We start from the raw sequence: 19,361 nt of genomic DNA on the forward strand, positions 1-19,361 counted from the left end.
GGCATATAAAGAAAGAAAACAAACCTACTCGAGTTTTCTCGACTACAAGGTTTTGGATTCTTTCCTATCCCTGCCTTTACTCGCTCAGTAAGAAGGGAGAAAAGGATACTGTCGGCTCTTGCTCTGTTGTATATATGTTACAAGTGGAATGCAGCCTTCGGTCGTAAATTCGCTAAAGCTTAAGCCTAAGAGAGAGAAATATACTGTCCAATCTATGTACGACCTCTGAGTGGATATTGTAATGTCCATTCTATCCACGAAGCCAGTCATCCATGATATCTATAGATCTATATTAATAGTCAGTACAAACTACCTACCTATGAAAGTGGATGTCGCATCCCTTCCGAACTCGGGAGTGGCTCTTTGTCCACTATCTACACTGCATAGCAGTCCTGGTAGAAGAAAATCAACCAATCATAATGCTTCCTGACCACAAGGAGGAAGATTATACTATTTAGATTTAGACAAATAACGTATTTACTAAACGAATTTAGAACAGCGGCTATTTATATCCGTATGCGTTATAACCACTAAGTAACATCGCATACCCCAATCATATAACACAAAAAGCAGAAAGCGAAAGACTACGGGGTATTTATGTCCAGTTGTCCGAGAAGAAATAAGGGTCATTAAACAGAATTATATCTCGAAAAAAAAGGGAATTAAAACAAAACCAGAGAGAGGATCTTATCAACCCATAGAACGCCTTATCTACCATTTCCATAGGTCCTTTTCAGCATAAGCAAACAAAACACCCCTTAACTAGTGCCAAGGATTTTGGAATAAGCATCCTCGACCTCTCTGGCAATCTCCAATAACGAAACAATTACAATCTATGCGTATTGTCAGAAAAACGTCACTTTGGATATGATCCGGGGGATAGAATAAAATGGGTGAGGTTATTAAGTTACCTGATGCGTCAAATTCGGAAGTCTATCTCTATGCAACCCAATCCACTCCAACGGCGGTGTGGCTTCACCCATGTCTCGCAACTGCGGAGTTTCGATAATGGGTGGTTCGAGCGCGGTGTACTCGTATTTTGACTGAGGAACATTGACAACCGCAGTGATCTTACGCTGCTCACCGCCTTCTGCGCTGTCATTGTCTTCTGCGGCTTCGGATGGAGGTGGAGAATTGGTACTGATTGAAATGTGACTGTTGGTGATTATCTTGCCCTGGCGCTGGGACATTTCCTTAACATGGTTGGCCCACATTCTAATGTTTTGTCAGTAAGTGAATCGCTGTATGTGATTTCAAGGAGGTGATTGCAGACCCTTTGATGAAGCTCACTCTGGAATAATTCCATCCTACGTCCACTTTACCCTTAAAGGCGCTCTTGAAGATGTATTCAATCTCATTAGAGCCGGCCTTGTGCCATGTATGCATAAAGGCCGTCACCTGAGGAACTTTTAGGATCGTTCCACCGCGTGCACCACGAGCATGGTACACGATATCCTCCACGCTCACATCGCCTAGGGAGCTGCCCATCTCCGGTCGTTTGATGGTTGCCAGGGCTATTCTTAACTCGCCAAGCGTCATCTCTAGCTTACTATGGAGTTTCTCAACCTCCATTCCAACGCCAAATTGGGCGGAAGCGTTTAGTGCGTCAAGCTTGAAGACCTGTGTGTCATAGAAAGTGCTGGGGAAGATGCCAATGCTGACTTCCTTCAACATCACCACCACGTCTGTGTAGAGCGACAGGAATGCTGGAGGCTGGGGGCTTTCTCGGTTCAACTGGATAGGAGCAGGATATGATGCTGTGAAATTGGATTGAGAGCGTCTGTTGAGGTACCTTTCTACGTCCTTTAGTGAGATGTTGAAAGCATCGATCTTTTCCTGCCGGAGTCTCAAGAACGCCTGGTAAAGTGCGAGACCTTGAGACGCGCTCAATGTCGTGCAGTAGATCTGGATCTTGTCTCCGTCGAGAACCCCTACTAGTCGATCACCCGCTTTCCCGCCTGCTTTCTGCAGGTTGTACATCAAGAAATGGAAGCTAGTGATGTCGGCTAATAGGAAGGCTTGGTAATCAAAAGACGCCTTGACTTGAAGTTGCTCGAAGCCCAAAGAAGCTTGGATAAGAGGGGTTTGGACGACCTCATCAGCACCAGATAGCCAATGAATCGATGTCCTGACCTTCATGTTCTTGAGGTGGATAAAACCGCTAAGGCGTCCAACAGATGTCACTTTGATGGCATCAAACCCAAGCGACATGGTCTGTTCCCAGTCGGAGCTCTTTCGCGAGTCCATCCAGAGGTTTGATATTAGCAAGGAATTCTTGCCAAGCGACTGGCCCAGATCGAGCTGAAGATCAATCTCAGAAATCGACACAGCTGTATTCCATGGAAAAGCCTTTGTAGCAGCAACTCTGTGGTATCTTTGTACCAACATCGGGGAGGGCTCAGGGGACCGGATAATCGGAGCCGGCGAGCTTTTACGTATCTCTTCGGGTAGCCAGATCTCACGGAACAGTAGGAAATCCTGGAATTGCTTGATATTGAGTTGCGACTTGATGGGGCTCATCTTCATAATACATGAGAGGCCATCGGAGCCGTTCAGGTGTTTGCTGTTCATCAAAGACGCAACAACTTCCCGAACTTGCAACTGACCGGTAGAATCCCGTGAATAAACGTGCTTCAATGACGCTTCAAACCCAGAAGCAATGACCGATAAGGCATAGAATCGACCACCCACAGCTTCCTCACAAGTACTGAGAGTAACATAGATCTCGTCATAGCCTGCAGAAGCGGCTACACGCGCGATGGGTTGACAGCTCAACGTGAATTCCTGTTTGCAGATTCGCAAGCCGATATTGAGTCGGCACTTGCCAAGGATAGCTGCCGGGCCAGGAGAAGTTTCTTTGGGTTCTGTCGGACTAATGTCTGGGGTTTCTTCTGGTTTCGTTTCGGTGGGTTCCCGCATAACCTCTTTGATATTTGAGGACATCTCCAAGATCAGGGGTACGACTGAAGGATAAAGTATATTGCTTGATGCGCTGATCTTGATTTCAGCGTTAAGTGATGGGTCCTCGTCTATCGGCGCAACATATTCTGCCTTGAAGGCCAGACCTGGGGATTTGAGTATTGTTATACCATTTGAATCCCCGTGAGCGAATTGCCCATAACGGCCTTGTGATGATGATGCTCGGGATGCCAATTTTTCCAACTCTGTTGACTCTGACGCTTTACTAATATGGACGACGGCACCAGCAAAATCGGCGTCCACAAGGACAGATCTAAGCCTTTTTGTACCAAACATGTTTTCTCTCTCCGCACCACTTTCTGTGGGTGTCGATTTCCAGGTTGCTGAAGCATCGCGAAACTTTTCGCTCGCAGTAGCAATGGAGGTTTCCAACTGGTTTATCCCAACCACACATGAAGAAGTAAGACGTAGGTCCAACGAGGTTCCCTTAGCTTGGAAGGCAAGACGTCTGTCCGCATCGTTCAAAAAGTATGCGACGTTGAAGACGACCTCAGGCATAATTGCAGAGTTCTCAGAACGGCTGGTTACCTTGCTGTCTTGGTCAACCATCTGGACCAAGAACTCTTCGATTGTTAGACGCGCTTCATTTGCTTTCTTTGTAGCAGTTGCAAAGTTGATTCTCTTGAAAGAGAGTACTAGGTTCTGTCTCGTGTGGTTCAGTGAGATGGGCTGAGTTGAGGCGCCCGTGATCCAAGAGATCTGGATTCCTTTCATTTCCACTGAAATGACCGAGGTGAACAGCTGCATAGAGTTTCTGCCCTTTTCAGATCCTACTGATTCAATGGGGACAAGCGGTTTAGAACTGCGGAGCTTTCGAAGATATTTGACTTCTCTTGACAGATCCAAGTCTCGTAACTTATCTTGAAGATGGCCCGCAACATCAACAATTGTGGAGGCAGTCTCTGCAAAGAGGTCTATTTGGAGAGAGTGGCTGGTGACGTAAAATGCGCGAACGATCTTTCCACCAGCAGATTCTGTCGAAGAGCATAAGATAGATGCATGTAGCTCTACGTATCCACAAGTTTCAAGTGAGCCATCAGTTGTAACCTTTGTTAGCTCAACTGTGATTTCTCGGAACTCCACATGAACCTCAGGAAGTAAGAGTATGTCGGCGTTAGGCTTGTTTGAAGCATGGACTCGAATGCAGCCTAGGTCAATATTTAGAGTTGCCGATGGAGCAGAACTTTGAATCGTCAACCCAGAGACCCCTACATGAGCACGGTATACAAGAGGCGTTCCTGTTTTGACGGAGGGTACAGGAGGTTTATCTGGTGTATCAAAGATTTCGTCCAATCTCGCCTGAGTACCTATCCATTCAACCCTCGCACTTTCGATGACGTTCCCAACTTCAGGTTTGGTAAGGACGTTAAGTAAACTTTGAATAGAGGATGCGTCTAGTTTAATCGTTTCCACGGAGATAAAGACCTCTATCAATTGTTCTTCCGCTGAATCTTGGTGTCTGACTCTTCCATTGATCGATGGCATCTGCAAAACCGAGATACTCCTGGTTTGCGCTTTATCATAACCTGTTCTAATCTCATGCTCGTGGTAAAGAACGTCGAAATCTAGGATGATTTCTTCTGTGGCATGTTTTGGTCTGGTGGAGCCCCTGACCCCATTCCCGCGCATGACATAGGCCAAAGAAGGCAGCAGGGTTGCCTCAATAGTAAAGTTCTCTAGAGATAATGTCAAATGAAGGACATGCACATTACGCCGGGGAAAAAATGGAAAAGCCGGTGAATTGGGAGCTGTTGGTTGAGGAGGAGGTCGTGACAGTGAAGATCCTTTCAAGTCCTCCACTAACCGCCAGATTCGTGAGACTTCATCGTTCACCACAAAATCGATAACCTCCATCAGACCCAAAACCTCCTCCCTAATATCGAAAGATAGGTCTTCACATGACCCCGCGACTTTCCAGATGTTGAACTTTGTATCTGCCAAACAATGCTCGTCGAAATGTCCATATATACTAGGATTTCTAAGCTTTGTCATACTGAGGGTCTTGTTTCCGCATTTTAACTCAGAGGTTACTAGATCAGAGCGTAATAATACGCTTCCTAGCAAAGCTTCTTGAAGGTCCGAGTTTTTGCTCGAAATAAAAAGTGAAGCCTGAAAATTATGAGCCCTGCTGATGCTTTTCAGGTTAATCGTATCAAGTATAAGTGATCCAGTATCTGTGGTCAGCAGTACGTGAAAGCTTTGTTTTTTGCTAGACTCAATGGACGCGACAGAGGTTGCTTTCGAAGTTTCCGAGCCCGAATGTCTTTTTGCGAATGCTTTTGCAAGTCCCTCGAAGATTTCTAGAATCTCCCAAGTTAGGCCTAGTTGGATGCTTCCGCAGTGGGCTTGCACGATGGTTGAAACAGACAAGTTTGGTCCACCAACTGTCGATACCATAGAACTGTTCGAGATTTCTGGGTTCCCCAAAGAAGTCTTTGCTGCAATGTGACCAAGTACAAATTCGCATTGCATAGGACCAGGGTCAACGAGCATCTTCACACCGGTTATCCCTATTTGAGCTTCCATGAGACCAGCTGGTCTTATGGGGCCTTCATTTTTATCCTCAGGACCGAATATAGCATCGACAATATAGCTGCTATGCAGATCTGCTAATTCCCAGCTGCGCCATCTCTCAAATGCAGAAACGACCCGTCTTTTTCCATCTGCTGGACACTGGTTCAAATTGGAGATACAACGGATTTGCAGATTTTCTCGAGGAGCAACCGGTACAGATTGGTAGATGTGTCGCATACGAGACATGACCTTCCAAGAATCGTTGACACGGACATGATCTAGCGCTGAGCGAAGTACATATGATGGTCGCGTGAGAGACGAAGGATCACCAGTAATGCCAAATTCTTCTCCTGCAACTGCTAGAGAATAGGCAAGTGCCTGTACGCGTTGCTTTTCATTATTCGATAGGACCTTAAACGTCTGTTGTAAATCTGCAATGAGCGCTTCCGTCCGAGTTGCAGCGTCGTAAAGAAACATTGCCTGATTACTTTGAAGTGATGACGCGATCGTTTCTATCCTGAGAGAAGCAGTGGATGTCTCATTCGTAGAAGCCCAGAATAGAAGGCCTTGTACCAATAAACACAAGGCTGGCTTTAGAAGCGAATCTTGATATCCAGCTTGTCGTTGGCTCATTATAACTTCTAGCGTTCCTAGGAGTATATGACAAGAGAACACTTCTTTCCCTCCTAATTCTTCTTGATTTTTGCGTTGAGGGGGAAAACCCGTTTTTGATCTTGCAGAAACTAAAAGGTTACTCAGCTCTAGGTTATAAGTATCTTCGTCTGCCCTTTCACCGTCGATACTATAATAGTTATGGGTCAGAGTCTTGGGCACGGGGTTTGTGAAGCAGAATTTGAATTGCGGTATTTTTAAATAAACCTCAGTGATCGCCGAGTCTTGGGACTTGTTGGTCATAAGTTTCACAAGTCTATCGACTACACTTATCTGAATAGAATCGAGGATATCCTCAGGGCTCTGATTACAAAGTCAGCTCTAAATAACTATGACTGGTGCATTGGGAAAGGACAACTTTTGGTTGCATGCATTCCACCAATTGTAACACAGCCTTCACTCCAACTGCCGTGCAATACCCCCTGATTCCAGACACAAAATCAATGACAATACTGGTCTGTGAGGTACTTTCATCTATAAAAGCACTTTCGGGAGTGAATGAGTCTTCTGCATCTTCTTCACTATGTCCGCTTCCAGTGCCCGATGCTAGCCATGGGACATTCTTCAAGTCTGGCTCGACTGAACCAAGCGGAAAAAGTGGTTTTGCAAATGAACTCGATAGAAGAACCTTTGATCTTGATTTCGTAGCAGCAAATGATTGCCCATCAGAACTTTCTTGGCGACTTCTGGCACGCATAGACCGCCGCGGCGACTGTGATCCGGGCGTTGTCGAGGCTGGACTCAGAGGTACTCTTAGGCTTTCCCCAAGGGTGGCTGCTATAGGTATTTCTGATGACAATGTCTCGACTGCTGAATGGAATGATGGTGCATGGGAACTTGCAGCGCGCAGGATACTCGGTACTGCACTTGAAATACTAGAGGCTGCGAGGAAAGAGCTCTTTCTTCTAATACCAGTGCTTCCTGTATGGCCGGACGCAACAGAGCCTTTGGAGGACCCTAGAAACCCATGGTAACTATCCCCGCCTAACCATATTTTCAAATCAGCATTTAATTATCGGAGCATAGGCAGAAACCTACCATATAGTGGCTTAGGTAGGCTGGGCAGCGGTAGACTCGGTGGTTCAGCATCTAGATTTTCATTATACATGCTGCTTGCCCTACTTCCACCCTCCTCAAAATCTTCTCTAATTAAAAACTTTGCTCTGCCTGTCCTAAAATCACTTTCACGAACATGTTTCATTTGTAGTGCTCTATCCTTGGAGAAATTTTTCTTCCGTCCAAATACTGTAACCTTAAGTGACGTGCCGAGATGGCCGCTAGTCTCCGTATTTTGAACCAAGTCGCCACTTCCATAATTAACATCAACGCATGACATGGTCAAATCTGGCATTGATAACGAAATACGCTCAGAATGTTTCTCATCCGCAAGATCGTTAAGGATAAAGAGTATCTCTCCACTTGTGACTCGAATAGCTGAAGGACTGTCTACGCGGAGCCAGAGTTTGAGAGATTTTAAGCTGACCCGGATGAACGTTACGTCGTGGACTACTAGGACCTCAGATTCGGGGACCGGAAGGGCATTTTCTTTATCTTCGAAGCTGAAAATGAAACCTTTCAATGCGCATATAGCAGTTGGCAGAAAGTCAGGAGTGCATTCTCCGGTTATAGCGCCAATATCGAGGTCCCAATTACAAACATATGTTGGCTCGGTTGGCGGGAGCCCAAAAAGACGGTGTCCATATATAGTGAGGCCATCAATGAAGATTTGTGGATTATCTGGCGTGGAGCTAATGTATGCTGTTATAGGACTGACATTGACCTGAAGATCTATCCCCATATATAATTGTTAATTGGGCACTTAATGAGAACGGGGTGAGGAACCTACCCATGTAATAATTAGTGAATCTCATATCTATCCCCAGCGATGCAAAGTTCAGCTTCAGATTCTTCCCGGTTCCCCCATAAAGATGTTTTGGCATGATGACACAGCTGTTCTTCGCTTCCACAGTCAACATGACATCTAGATCATTGGCCTTCTTATTATTCCCTTCAATCGTTGTAGCTCCGCTTCTTCCTCCCTGCTTCTGCCACTCTTCTAATGTCTTAAAATGCAAGTTCTCGCCGAAGTAATTCTCCCTAATCACAAGGAAGTAACGTATCAGGAACCCAAACAGCTTTAGTTTTAGCCCACTCCCTGAGATATCCAGTAATAATGTGTCGATTAACCCTGGTCCAGCGGTGGCGTAATAGTTATAGGACCCCTTTACCATGATCTCTTTGACTGTCGCTAGCTTCATTCCAGTTTCTGGGCTCAAAAATGAATGCCATGTATTCCATACTGGCTGTCTGACACCGAGCTGAAGGTTGGTTTCTTCACCGTCGATCCATATATCGAAGCTTACCGTGCTTTCATCTGGCCTAAAGCGTGTCATATCCAGGCCAACCTTAGCCTTCAAGCCGCCATCTCCGTGAAGAACTAAGAGTGTATTGTCCTCAATATCACTTGGGTTGTTGATGATATTCTGGTCATTAACATTCATGCACACCTCAAATCGGTCTTCAAATCTGAGTATGATGTCATATAAAAACGGTGTAAAACTCCAGTATTCTGATGGCGGCCCCGTTGCCCAGTCTGTTACCAAGTCTGTTATCAGTGTGACATGCTCTCTAAGAATAAATATCTCAATACCCCGACTAAGGACATCGAAAGTCCATTTATGTTTCCCGTTCCACTGCAATGGACCGCTAAGGTCGGCATCTATGGCCTGTTGTGTTGCCTTCCAGAGAAGGCCATGATTAACCGATGATCGCACCTCAGGGCTTTTTAAATCCAATTTCAACCCGTTCTTCCAGCCTGTTGGCGAAGGAACCATGGACATTTCATAGGAGATTGTAGACTCGGCGGCAACCTTGATTTCCAACCATCCAAAAGGACGTACCTCACCATCGTCAAGTCGGCGACGAAATTTCCAGTCTTTGCTTTCTTCTCTGACCGGGATTCTAAGAATAGTGGAGCTAGAGAGTTCAACAAAAAGCTTGAACTTAGTTGCGATTCTACTCTCTCCCTCTTGTAGCTTGTTGCGTGGAGTAGCAGTTTTGTAGATTCGAGGAGCAAACATATTTTGTAGATGGACGCGCTGCCGGTCGGTCCAAGGCCCGTACTGAATAGTTCCCCCTTCAAACGACAAATCAATTCCCCATTCTGGAGGTGTGTGCTCAGAGCCATTGATATCTTCATCAGGTGGGTCAGCTACCCCACTGGTTTGGGTACTTGACGATCGTGGTCGACCGACAGTCCCTGGAATGTCCCAAAAAAAGTTCATTTTCCCCTTCGGACAATCCAACACTGTTGAAACTTTTGCATATTCTGCAGGCTCAAACTTCCAACCTTCATCTTGGCCCTCGTCAAGATACATCCTAAGTCCAACCCACCTATCTTGACCTGTTACTCGTGATTGTAGAGGAAAATCATTATTCGTAACATCGGAGGGTGTTAGAGATTCAATAGACTCCGAGAAAATTGGCAGGAGGTCTTTAAGCTTTTGACGACGGTTTCGTAGTTGGTGAGACTTTTGGTGGAGGTTCGTCTCTTCTTCTGAGGAGAGAAGGCGGTCACCGCGGGATACGAGAGGTTCCTTGTATTCCATATTTGTTTTAAATTGAACCACAGGATGGGTGAAGTCTACACTGAATACTTGTTTGTATTTGTCGACAGATGCAACTGACTGCGCAGCGGTATATGTTAGCATTTTATTATTGTAGTTGATGAGAGGCCTAGTCGAATTCCGGAGGCAATAGAAATATAAGGCCCAGAATATGAATGTTTACAAGAAGTATGTGCAGGTCATTGAAGACATCTAAGAACGAATTCGGCAATACCGGGCAGCATGTTGAAACAACGAAACATATGGGCGCTCAGGAGAGCATGTGGTTTTGTATTGAAAGAAAAAGCTACATACCCTTGTAGCATCAATACTGGCATCAGCTTTTTCAAAATGGGCAACTAGTACGCTAGGTGTATTGTTATTCCCCATAACCACAGCACCACGATTGACAAGAATCTTAATTGGCAGCATGCTGAGATATGCCGAATCAGAGTCTGCATTCGTGTCGGCATTTGAGCTTTCCCCCACTGACCCTTCGTGGTCTCTCATTAATGACCCTATTGAACTCTTCATCCTTGCTGAGATCGTTTCTGCCTTGGAATCATCGGCCCCAGAGTGCCCAGAATAGCCAGTCTCTTTCCTTCCTTCACTGGCAGCATCTTCGTTTTGTTGACTCGGCGCCATCTGATCAATAATATAATCGTATGCTGGACTCCGGTTGTAAATAAACCACTCAACTCCCTTTAGCTCTGCGAGTATCCTGCAAGGGAGATCATCACTTCTCATGTCTCCGCCTGCCCCCTCGATACCGCCATCTCGTCCATCATTGGCGGTGCCAACAGAAGCGTGTCGGACCCTCCGTAACCAGTATCGCCAGGTAATATGCCCGCTGACTATCGTTATAGTCTCGTTAACACCGTGATATGTGACTCTTCCAAAGAATATTCTTCCTGCCAGTAATGAAATTTGAAGTGACTGAATATCGACGTAGTTTGGTAATCCTTTCCACCGTAGCCATAATCGAATAAGAAGTGAAAGAGCTTTGGAGAAAACGCGATTAAAGTAAAAAAGAAAGAATAGAGCGCTGTAATATAGTTAGATTTTATACATTAGAGCTTTATGGGTAGAAAAGGGCCTTACACTAGTCCGCAAACCAAAAGTTCCACGAGGAATACCCTATGGTATCAAGTTAGTTACAGTTGTGAGCAAATCTCAAGCAGATCCGGGGAGTAAACCAATTGAATCTGGCGTCAGGATCGAGCGCTTGGGCAGGCAGGTCATCTGTAGCCATATTTGAAGCTGCGAATGAACCACCGTATGATATTGGCGTTGCAGGACAGCTTGGTGTGTGAGGCTCTAGAGGATCCGCGAAGTCAGGAGTTACCGCGTTGCGGCGGAAAGTTGGTATTCGGCACTGGAGATATCGATAACCCATGTTAACTGGGCGCGCGACATATCCTAACATGTAGCTGTCAGGCGGTTAACAATATTAGATACTGTAAACTGTCTCTAACGCAGACCCAGCAATGTAGATTCACATGGCCCGTGCGTCAGAACGGCTCTAATCACGTGGCCCCTAACTTTTTTCCATATTCTGGTATTTACATACAGCTCGATTTTAGCGCATCCATCCAGCTCCAGCTCCAGCTTCTAAAGGAATGATACTCATATCTTCGGATAAAAATGGGACAAATCGTTGAATACGTGGTAAGTATTAATTTACCTTCTACCATGTACCTACACCATATGTACTCTACATGCCTTTTCACAAAAGGACATCTAGTAGCCCGCCCAATGTCTTCTGTATGAAGTGTAGCTGTCCGCCTCTCTCAAGAAAACAGCATAGTAGTATGGGTCGTTGGGATAACAGTTCATGCATATCACTCACATTCGCTATTAATCCTGCTTGCATGCATTAAACTTGGCTTTGGATTGACGTTGGAGGCTCTTTCCATAGTGCTCAATGCTACGCCGATTAGTAGAGTAACTAGGCACTAGGATGTAGAATTGGACGCGACAGCTTGTAATTGATCCCTAGTAGATAAACACCAAGTGCACTGGTGCGAGCACGAGATCACCCTATCATGTCCTTCCCCACCTCCACATAATTCCCAAATACCCCCTCCTCACCGCTTTACTAACGTCTGCTGAAACTCCGTCGTAAGGCTATCCCTGGACGCTCTTGGAGAGAACATATCAGAGAATGGACAGTAAGACGACTGGGTTGGTTCCTGGTGGTAGCGGGACTTCCAAACTTAGTATGATGTTTCTTGATCTTGGGTCCAAAATAGGGATCCAGAATATACCTCGACAGGAGGTGCTAACAGAAAGTTCCTGGTGGACAGGCAACGCTGCCATAATCGTCGCTGGTATCGCATCTCTGGTAGCGACAGTGCTAGCTTGTTTGTAAGCTCTTCTTCCGAACTTGACAGCTTTAATGACCGTCTGTGACGGATTATATACTGATATGTTTTTTTCATAGCTCGATATGGCTTCAACTGTAATATAGACCCTAACTTGCGCTTTTTTCCAGCCCGTTCAATTAACCGGTAAAATCTAGTAAAAACTACCGCAAACCCCTCCTCCAACGATATGTCGTTCGAATTCTCCTCATGGTCCCAATATATGCCATATCATCATGGGTTTCCCTTATTTCACTGACAGCTGCATTCTTTGTCGATCCGATTCGCGATATTTACGAGGCCTTCACAATTTATACGTTTTTCCAGCTCCTTATCAACTTTCTCGGTGGCGAGCGCTCGCTCATAATCATGATGCACGGCCGGGCGCCGAAAGATCATGTGTGGCCTATGGACTATATACTACCTAAGGTTGATATTAGTGACCCACATACATTTTTAGCTATCAAGAGGGGGATTTTACAATATGCATGGATGAAGCCGGTACTGGCTATAGCTGCCATTATAATGAAGGCCACCGGAACTTATCAAGAAGGTTATGTAGGATTGAAAAGCGGATATTTCTGGAGTGGAATCATATATAACATATCAGTCACTTTAAGTCTTTACTCCTTGGGCATGTTTTGGGTGTGCATGTCGCAAGATCTTCAGCCTTTCAGGCCAGTACCTAAGGTTAGTCATATCCTTTTTGGTATGAGTGCCTTTTTTTAACATACGAAGTAATCAGTTTCTCTGTGTTAAACTCATCATCTTTGCTTCTTATTGGCAAGGGTTCTTTCTCTCTATCTTAGTTTGGCTGGGTGTGATCCATGATGTTGGCTATTATACCCCGGACAATATCGCACGTGCAATCCAAGATGTCCTTATTTGCTTTGAGCTTCCTGGATTTGCCATAGCACATTGGTATGCTTTTTCATGGAAGGATTATGCAGACCGCTCCATTTCAGCTGCCCGACTACCTGTTTATTATGCATTCCGCGATGCCTTCGGTATTCGTGATCTTATCGAAGACACAAAGCAGACATTTGCTGGCAAAGGCTACGAATATCGATTATTCGACCCTAGTGATAATGTCATTGCGCACCCGGAATCTGGTGCCAGAGTCGCAAGAATGATGGACGGGTTGAGATACGAAAGAGGGGGCAAGGGCAAATACTGGATCCCCAAACCAACTTCCAGGACTGGGCTGTTAAATAGCCCTGGTCCAAGTGGGAGAGAAAGTCCAATGAGTCCTGGAGAAGCAGAACGGGGGCCGAATAGATGGAGAGGCGCTGATTATGGGGCAATGGAAGAGGTTGAAATTGATGAGGATGATGAGAAACTTTACAGCCACGCGAGGGCGTTGGAATATGGAGATTATAACGTGGGTTTATGTTATGTTTTTGCAAAAATTATCGAAATTATCACTAATGGACGTTTTAGTATCCTGTTATCACCGCGCATGAGCCCTGGAGAAACCATCGTTGCAGCCATAACGGGCCGACAATGCCCACAACTGCCACTAACCAGGCCCTCCTCCGCCCCAAGCTGACTAAAAAGACCAAGTCCGCTATCAAAGGCAAGGGCAAAGCTAAAGAGAACGAGGAGGATAAAAAGCCACTTTTGCACCGCAACAAATCCTCATCTTCATCAGCTGTCTCATCCCGCAGTGACCTTGTCGACCTTATCGTTGAAGACACTGAAGCAGAAGAAATTGAACGTGTCCGCGCACGCAAAGAGGGTGGCCCGGGATGGAATGAGGCTGAGACGAAGAGATTCGTTAGGACGTATCCGGATGAGCATTACGGCGAAGAAACACGACAAGGGTTTGATCCTTCAGCAGATACGAGCATGGCTGGGATCGCGAAGGGTGAAGAATCCGAACGAGGCAGAATTACTCCAGAGAGACACGCTAGTGTCGATGGCCAATTTGAAGTAGGGGATGATGAGACCGAGACGGAAGATGAAGGTAGAAATGGCGGAGTGCACATCAACGGCGATTCGGGAGTTTGGGAAGATTCGCATGGACGGAGCGGAACAATTGAGCGTGAAACCAGCTATGGGAGCTTGAACGAGGAAAGAAATATTTGGGGAAGGCCAGAGTAAGATATTAGTTAGTCTAGTGGTTCTTATAGTCCTCTAATCGTTGTTGTTTGGAGTTAAGCATTCATTTGAGAATTTCTTTTTGTGTTTCCCTTTTTACATCAGATTATCAGTACATATACAGGACACAGATATGTACAACTATCTACTTACACCCCTGCCTGCCTGGGTTTCCTTTTTTGTATCTCGAGTTTTGTCTTTGATTTGATTTTGTTTTAGTTTTGGTGGGTGGCTGGGTGTGAATCTTTCTTTGAAAAAACCTGTTCAGCACATGAATGTTTTGGACAATTTCTGCCTAAGAACGCTTCACAGTAGAGAGATCTCTTACAGGTCCCTCTATGTGGACGATGCGTGTATCTGTAGACCTACACCGCTCCAAACGGAGACAGAGGGGCTCATCCGATCATGAAATTATTACCTTAATAGAGATTTAGTATTGTCCCCTAACCCTAGTCCCGAGTCAGACTTCATGAGGTTTTTTCGGAAGCCTTGGCACAGCGTTTGGGTTATGATTTGCACCTCTGAGCTCGAAATTTAGAAATTAGCTGTAGCCAAAACGCTCTAACCTCGATGAGCTATGGAGTGGGGCCGTTCTCCCATAGAAATTATCCCTGTCTCCATCACTTGCATGTTCTGGTTATGAAGGTAGGTAAACGAGCAAAAGCTTGTCACTCAAAGCACTGTCTTAGAATAGTAATAAAGGCTTGGCATCACACCCCAACTGCATACTACTAAGCTAGTAGAGCTTAAATTCAGAATTTGCGGAAATCTAGGATTAATTTTTATCTCCGTGAGTGACTCAACCTGAAATTCAATGTTCCAACCGATACAAAACCGCCCCCAAAAAGTCAATAATAGAAAATCAGAAGTTAAGCTAGGAATCTGGGCATCGAGGCACCCAGAGCTATAGTACACGGCGCCTTTAGTACTAAAACAAAGACATAGTAAAAACTAAAAAAAGAAAATTACACGAAATACCCCTCCTTCCCTGCTAAACCGTTATCATCATTCCCATAACTCTATACATCGTTACCTTTGTTAATTAAGCATCCACATATTTGCGCAAATCAAGTCTATAGTTACAGTTAGCCACAAGCTCTACATAAGACCAGTTATAAGAGAGAACTTACGTAAGACTCTTAGAACTACACTCGACTTGATCCCTAAAAATGCCAACAAGTGCCTCGCTCTGCTGGAACAAACCAGTTTTCAAACTAATAACAATAAACTGAAATCCCGGACCAGCGTGGCTTCTGATATAATTAGAAATCTTTTGGACATTTGCGTTGTCCAATGCTGCATCGACCTCATCAAGGACAAAGAAAGGGCTGGGTTGGTAAGAGTGGACAGCGAACAATAGGGCCAATGCAGCCATTGTCTTTTCTCCTCCAGAGAGATGTTCCATGTCGCGGAATCGTTTCATAGGGGGCATGGCGTGGTATTTGATACCATCCAGGTATGGTTCGTCGCTATCTTCCATATCAAGATACGCAGTTCCGCCCAAAGGAAAGGTACTGCTCTTGGTAAGGTCTTTATAAACACCGCCAATCTGCTCTGAGATGTGTGCGAAGGCCTTGTTAAAAAGCTCGTACCTTTTTCCAAGTTAGTACCCAACATATCCGGGAATCAGAAGAGAAGGTATTAAGATACCTTTTGTCTTTGACGGCCTGGAATCTGTCTTTGGCTTTCTTTGCCTCTTTTCTTGAATTCTCGAAATCTTTCTCTGTATCATGGAGCCTATTTTCTACACCTTCTAATCTCTCAATAGCCTTCATGTTCGGTGCCATGCGATCTAACTCGCCGCCAAGAGTTTTGATCTTCTCCAGTAACTGCTCCTCAACTTGCTCTTCCCCATTCTATTTACTTCATTAGCACGTGATCACAAAAGACTAACGATAAAAATTGAGTGATAACTCGTGTGTGAAGCGTACCTCCTTCAGGTCATCATCCAAATCCTCAAAGTCAACGTCTATTCCGTAATCTTGCACCTCGACTTTTTGAACTGCGCTGGCGCTTGGATCTTCGTCTTCATCCACATCCATTGCGTCAGGATCGTTCTGTTGAAGGGTATCATCAATTGGCAAGTCGTCGAGAGAAACGGATCCCTCTGTCAAGGGGATCTCGATTTCCTCCAATTTACATCTCCTGAGTACTGCATATCTTCCAGCGGCATTCCGTTCGATTTCCCCTTCCTAAATCATTGGTCAGTAACGATATCATTAAGAAAGAAAGAAAAAAATATAAACTAACCAACGCAGCAATAGTCTTCGTTGTCTCATCCAGATCTTTTGATCTCTTCCCAACCTCTCTCCTTAGCTCATTTACCCTCTCGGCCTTGCCTTCTAGCGCCACTTTCCTTCCTTCCAACTCACTCTTTAACACCTCCATCTCTGCAGAAAGTACGTCCATTTGTTCCTCGATCTGGGTCTTTTCATTTTCCAGCTCGGAGACGAGCTCTTGATCTCTCTGCGAATTCTTCTCTAGATTGGCTATACGTTCAGTCGTCTGTCGAAGCCTCTGTGCCTCGAAAGTGAGCTGATTTTCCAGCTTTGAGATCTGAGTTCTGAATTCTAGTCTCTTTTGGGCCGCCTCTTGCTGTAGTGAACCTTGGCGCTTCTCGTACGATCGGATATCCTCGTAATTGAGTCTCCTGCAGAAATCTGCGAAGATCTCATCCTCAGCTTCTGAGACCACTGATTCGAGCTCTCCAACTCTTGCACGAAGTTCGTCAAGAGATTTGGTCGCTTCATCAAGCTTTGGCTGGAGCTCTTTAAGCTGCCGCCGAGTGTGTGCCACCTCCTGCTTCTTACTACTCAGGTTCCTCTCAATATGATTCAGCTCTTCCCGGCTATAAGCCAGGCGCTGCTCAAGCCCCGTCAATTCACCCTGAAGCGTTTCCTCCTGGGCACCACGACGGTTCTTCGGGAGTGCGTTGATCTGCGCGACCAAGTTGTCTTTTAGTCGTCGCAAATTCTCAACCTCTTGATCTTCCCATCGACGTCCGCCGGGTCCTCCACCGCGTCCACCAGTCATCAATCCACCCTTGTGAATGACTGTGCCATCCAATGTGACTGCTTTGACCTCTAATCCTTTATCATAGCATATATACTTTGCGACCTCTAGATCATCGCAGACTACAGCATTTCCACAGGCGTATTGCATCGCCCTCTCTACTGCACCCTCAAACTCGATTGTATCAATTGCCATTCTCATGCCTCGGTGCATACCCTTCAGATTCGAGTTCAATGGCTTAACCTGAATTGTGTCGAGCGGAAGGAATGTGGCCTGTCCCGCCCTCTGATCACGAAGATACTCAATACAGTCTTTTGCGGTCTTTTCATTGTCAACCACCACCGCATCAAAATGTCTTCCAAGAACTGTGCTGACAGCTTCCTGGTACTTTTTCATCTTCGGCTTACAGAGTTCAGATACCCGCCCCTTGACGCCAGGGAAAATCCGCTTAAGGGCTGAAATCGTTTCCTTCATGCGTACCTCTCTCTCCGATTGCCGTCTACCATCGTCGGCTTCGAGAAGCTTGGTGAGGCAGTCTTGCAGCTTCTCGTCGAGTTCTGTGTGCTTTTGTGCATTTCGGAGACGTTGAGATGTCATGGCGTTGTATTCTTTCTTTTTTCCATCGATATCCTGTACAATTTGCTCCACAACAGCCGCCGACTGACTTTTTCGCTCTTCCAAATCTGCAACTTCCCCCTCCAGCTTTCCTAATTGCCATTGAGCGGATTCAACCTTGCTTTTCAAGCTATTGACCGTTTCAACATCGGTCTTTTGCTGACGATTGAAATTGTCGATTTTGATCTGTTCCCCAGCGATCTTGGTATTGACACGTTCGCGAAGCTTATTATACTCTGCCAAATCTGCTTCAGATAGTACCATCCCTGTCTCTTCAGCCAGTTTCTTTTGCTCGTCCTCAAACTTGTTTTGTGCCTTTTGCACAATACCTAGTTCCTTTTTTAAGCTATCGACTGTCGCAGACTGACTATCTTCATCCCTCCTGATATCCCTTATCCTGGCTTCGTACTTTTTCAGGTTTTTTCCGGCAATACTAATCTTTTCATCGATTGGTACAAGTGAAGATTGTTTCTCTTCAATCTCCTTCTCTTTTCTCTTGATAGCCCTCTCCTGCTTACTGACGCTTCTTGCAGCTTGTGCCTGTTGAGCCTTGGCTTCATCCAACCTGAGGGCGTACTTCTCATGAGAACGCCTGAACTCTTTCAGTTCCTCTTGATGTTTCTCAATCTCTTGCTTATTGGCTTCCATGGTTTGTTGAAAATGGAACAATTTCCAGAGAATGTGCGTCACAATGGCCTCATGTTTCTCATCTTGCTTGGCTTGGTAGTTCTCTGCCTCTTTCTTTTGCTCTTGATACTGCTTAATCTCGGCATTTATCCCACGTCTTCGGTTTAAATTGAAGTTGGACGTTTCAGCTGCCTTTTCTTGCTCAATTTTGAGCTTTTCATACTCAGCTTTATACTCAAGCGAGCCGCTTATCTGTTCGATTAGCCGTGTGAGATCCTTGGGCGACTGACTGGCAATTGCTTCGACATCACCCTGATTATACCACATATAAGTATTCCCCCGCAATCAATCTGAAGTACCACTTATAAAAAGCCCCACTCACCTGAAAGACCAAAAAGTTCCTCGCCTTGATGAGAATGTTTTCCTCCTCTAACGCCGTATTGTATTGCGCCGCGGTGACCTGCTTTCCGTTGATCCTGTATTCACTAGCGCCCTGACTAGTGATTGACCGCTTCCACTGCTGCTCGTCGCCATTAATGTCCTCATAGACAGCCATCACCCAGGCAGTTTTCGGGTCCTGAGTTCCCTGGGTTCCCTCATCATCATCCTCTTCCTGACCCTCTACACCATTCCCATTCTTAGCGCCTATTGTTGAGGTGCGGAGGACGCGACCGCGGTAAATTAGATCCTTGAGATGGGCAGAACGAAGATGGGATGACTTGATTCCGAGAACGAACGAGATCGCGTCCATACTATCCCCCCACAAAACCCCACATTAGCGTCCCACTCTCAGCGTCTAAACGGAGGGTGTAGAAAGGGAGGGGGCGCAACCAATTGGATTTGCCTGAGCCATTGGGGCCGATGATAGATGTAA

General features: G+C 45.6%; 3 protein-coding genes across 3 annotated transcripts; 1 reads left to right on the forward strand and 2 right to left on the reverse strand.

Moving 5' to 3' along the window:
• Positions 1-758: 758 nt before the first annotated feature.
• H6S33_009272 (uncharacterized protein) lies at positions 759-10,415 on the reverse strand (the record flags this gene model as incomplete). Its single annotated transcript, XM_044840649.1, has 7 exons — positions 759-833; positions 912-1,215; positions 1,274-6,468; positions 6,545-7,149; positions 7,204-7,953; positions 8,012-9,851; positions 10,086-10,415. 7 exons carry the CDS (start codon positions 10,413-10,415, stop codon positions 759-761), a joined length of 9,099 nt encoding a protein of 3,032 aa, XP_044698087.1.
• Positions 10,416-12,784: 2,369 nt separating this feature from the next.
• Positions 12,785-14,236, forward strand: H6S33_009273 (uncharacterized protein; the record flags this gene model as incomplete). Its single annotated transcript, XM_044840650.1, has 3 exons — positions 12,785-12,823; positions 12,879-13,514; positions 13,574-14,236. The coding sequence occupies 3 exons, from the start codon at positions 12,785-12,787 to the stop codon at positions 14,234-14,236; spliced, it is 1,338 nt and encodes a 445-aa protein (XP_044698088.1).
• A 1,039-nt stretch (positions 14,237-15,275) lies between these two features.
• H6S33_009274 (uncharacterized protein) lies at positions 15,276-19,238 on the reverse strand (the record flags this gene model as incomplete). The annotated part of the gene is made up of 6 exons (XM_044840651.1): positions 15,276-15,306; positions 15,364-15,825; positions 15,884-16,089; positions 16,165-16,425; positions 16,484-18,799; positions 18,870-19,238. The coding sequence occupies 6 exons, from the start codon at positions 19,236-19,238 to the stop codon at positions 15,276-15,278; spliced, it is 3,645 nt and encodes a 1,214-aa protein (XP_044698089.1).
• Positions 19,239-19,361: the final 123 nt, after the last annotated feature.

This window comes from Morchella sextelata (assembly GCF_020137385.1).
Source record: "Morchella sextelata strain SCLS chromosome Unknown scls_3, whole genome shotgun sequence".
NCBI classification, from domain to species: Eukaryota; Fungi; Ascomycota; class Pezizomycetes; order Pezizales; family Morchellaceae; genus Morchella; species Morchella sextelata.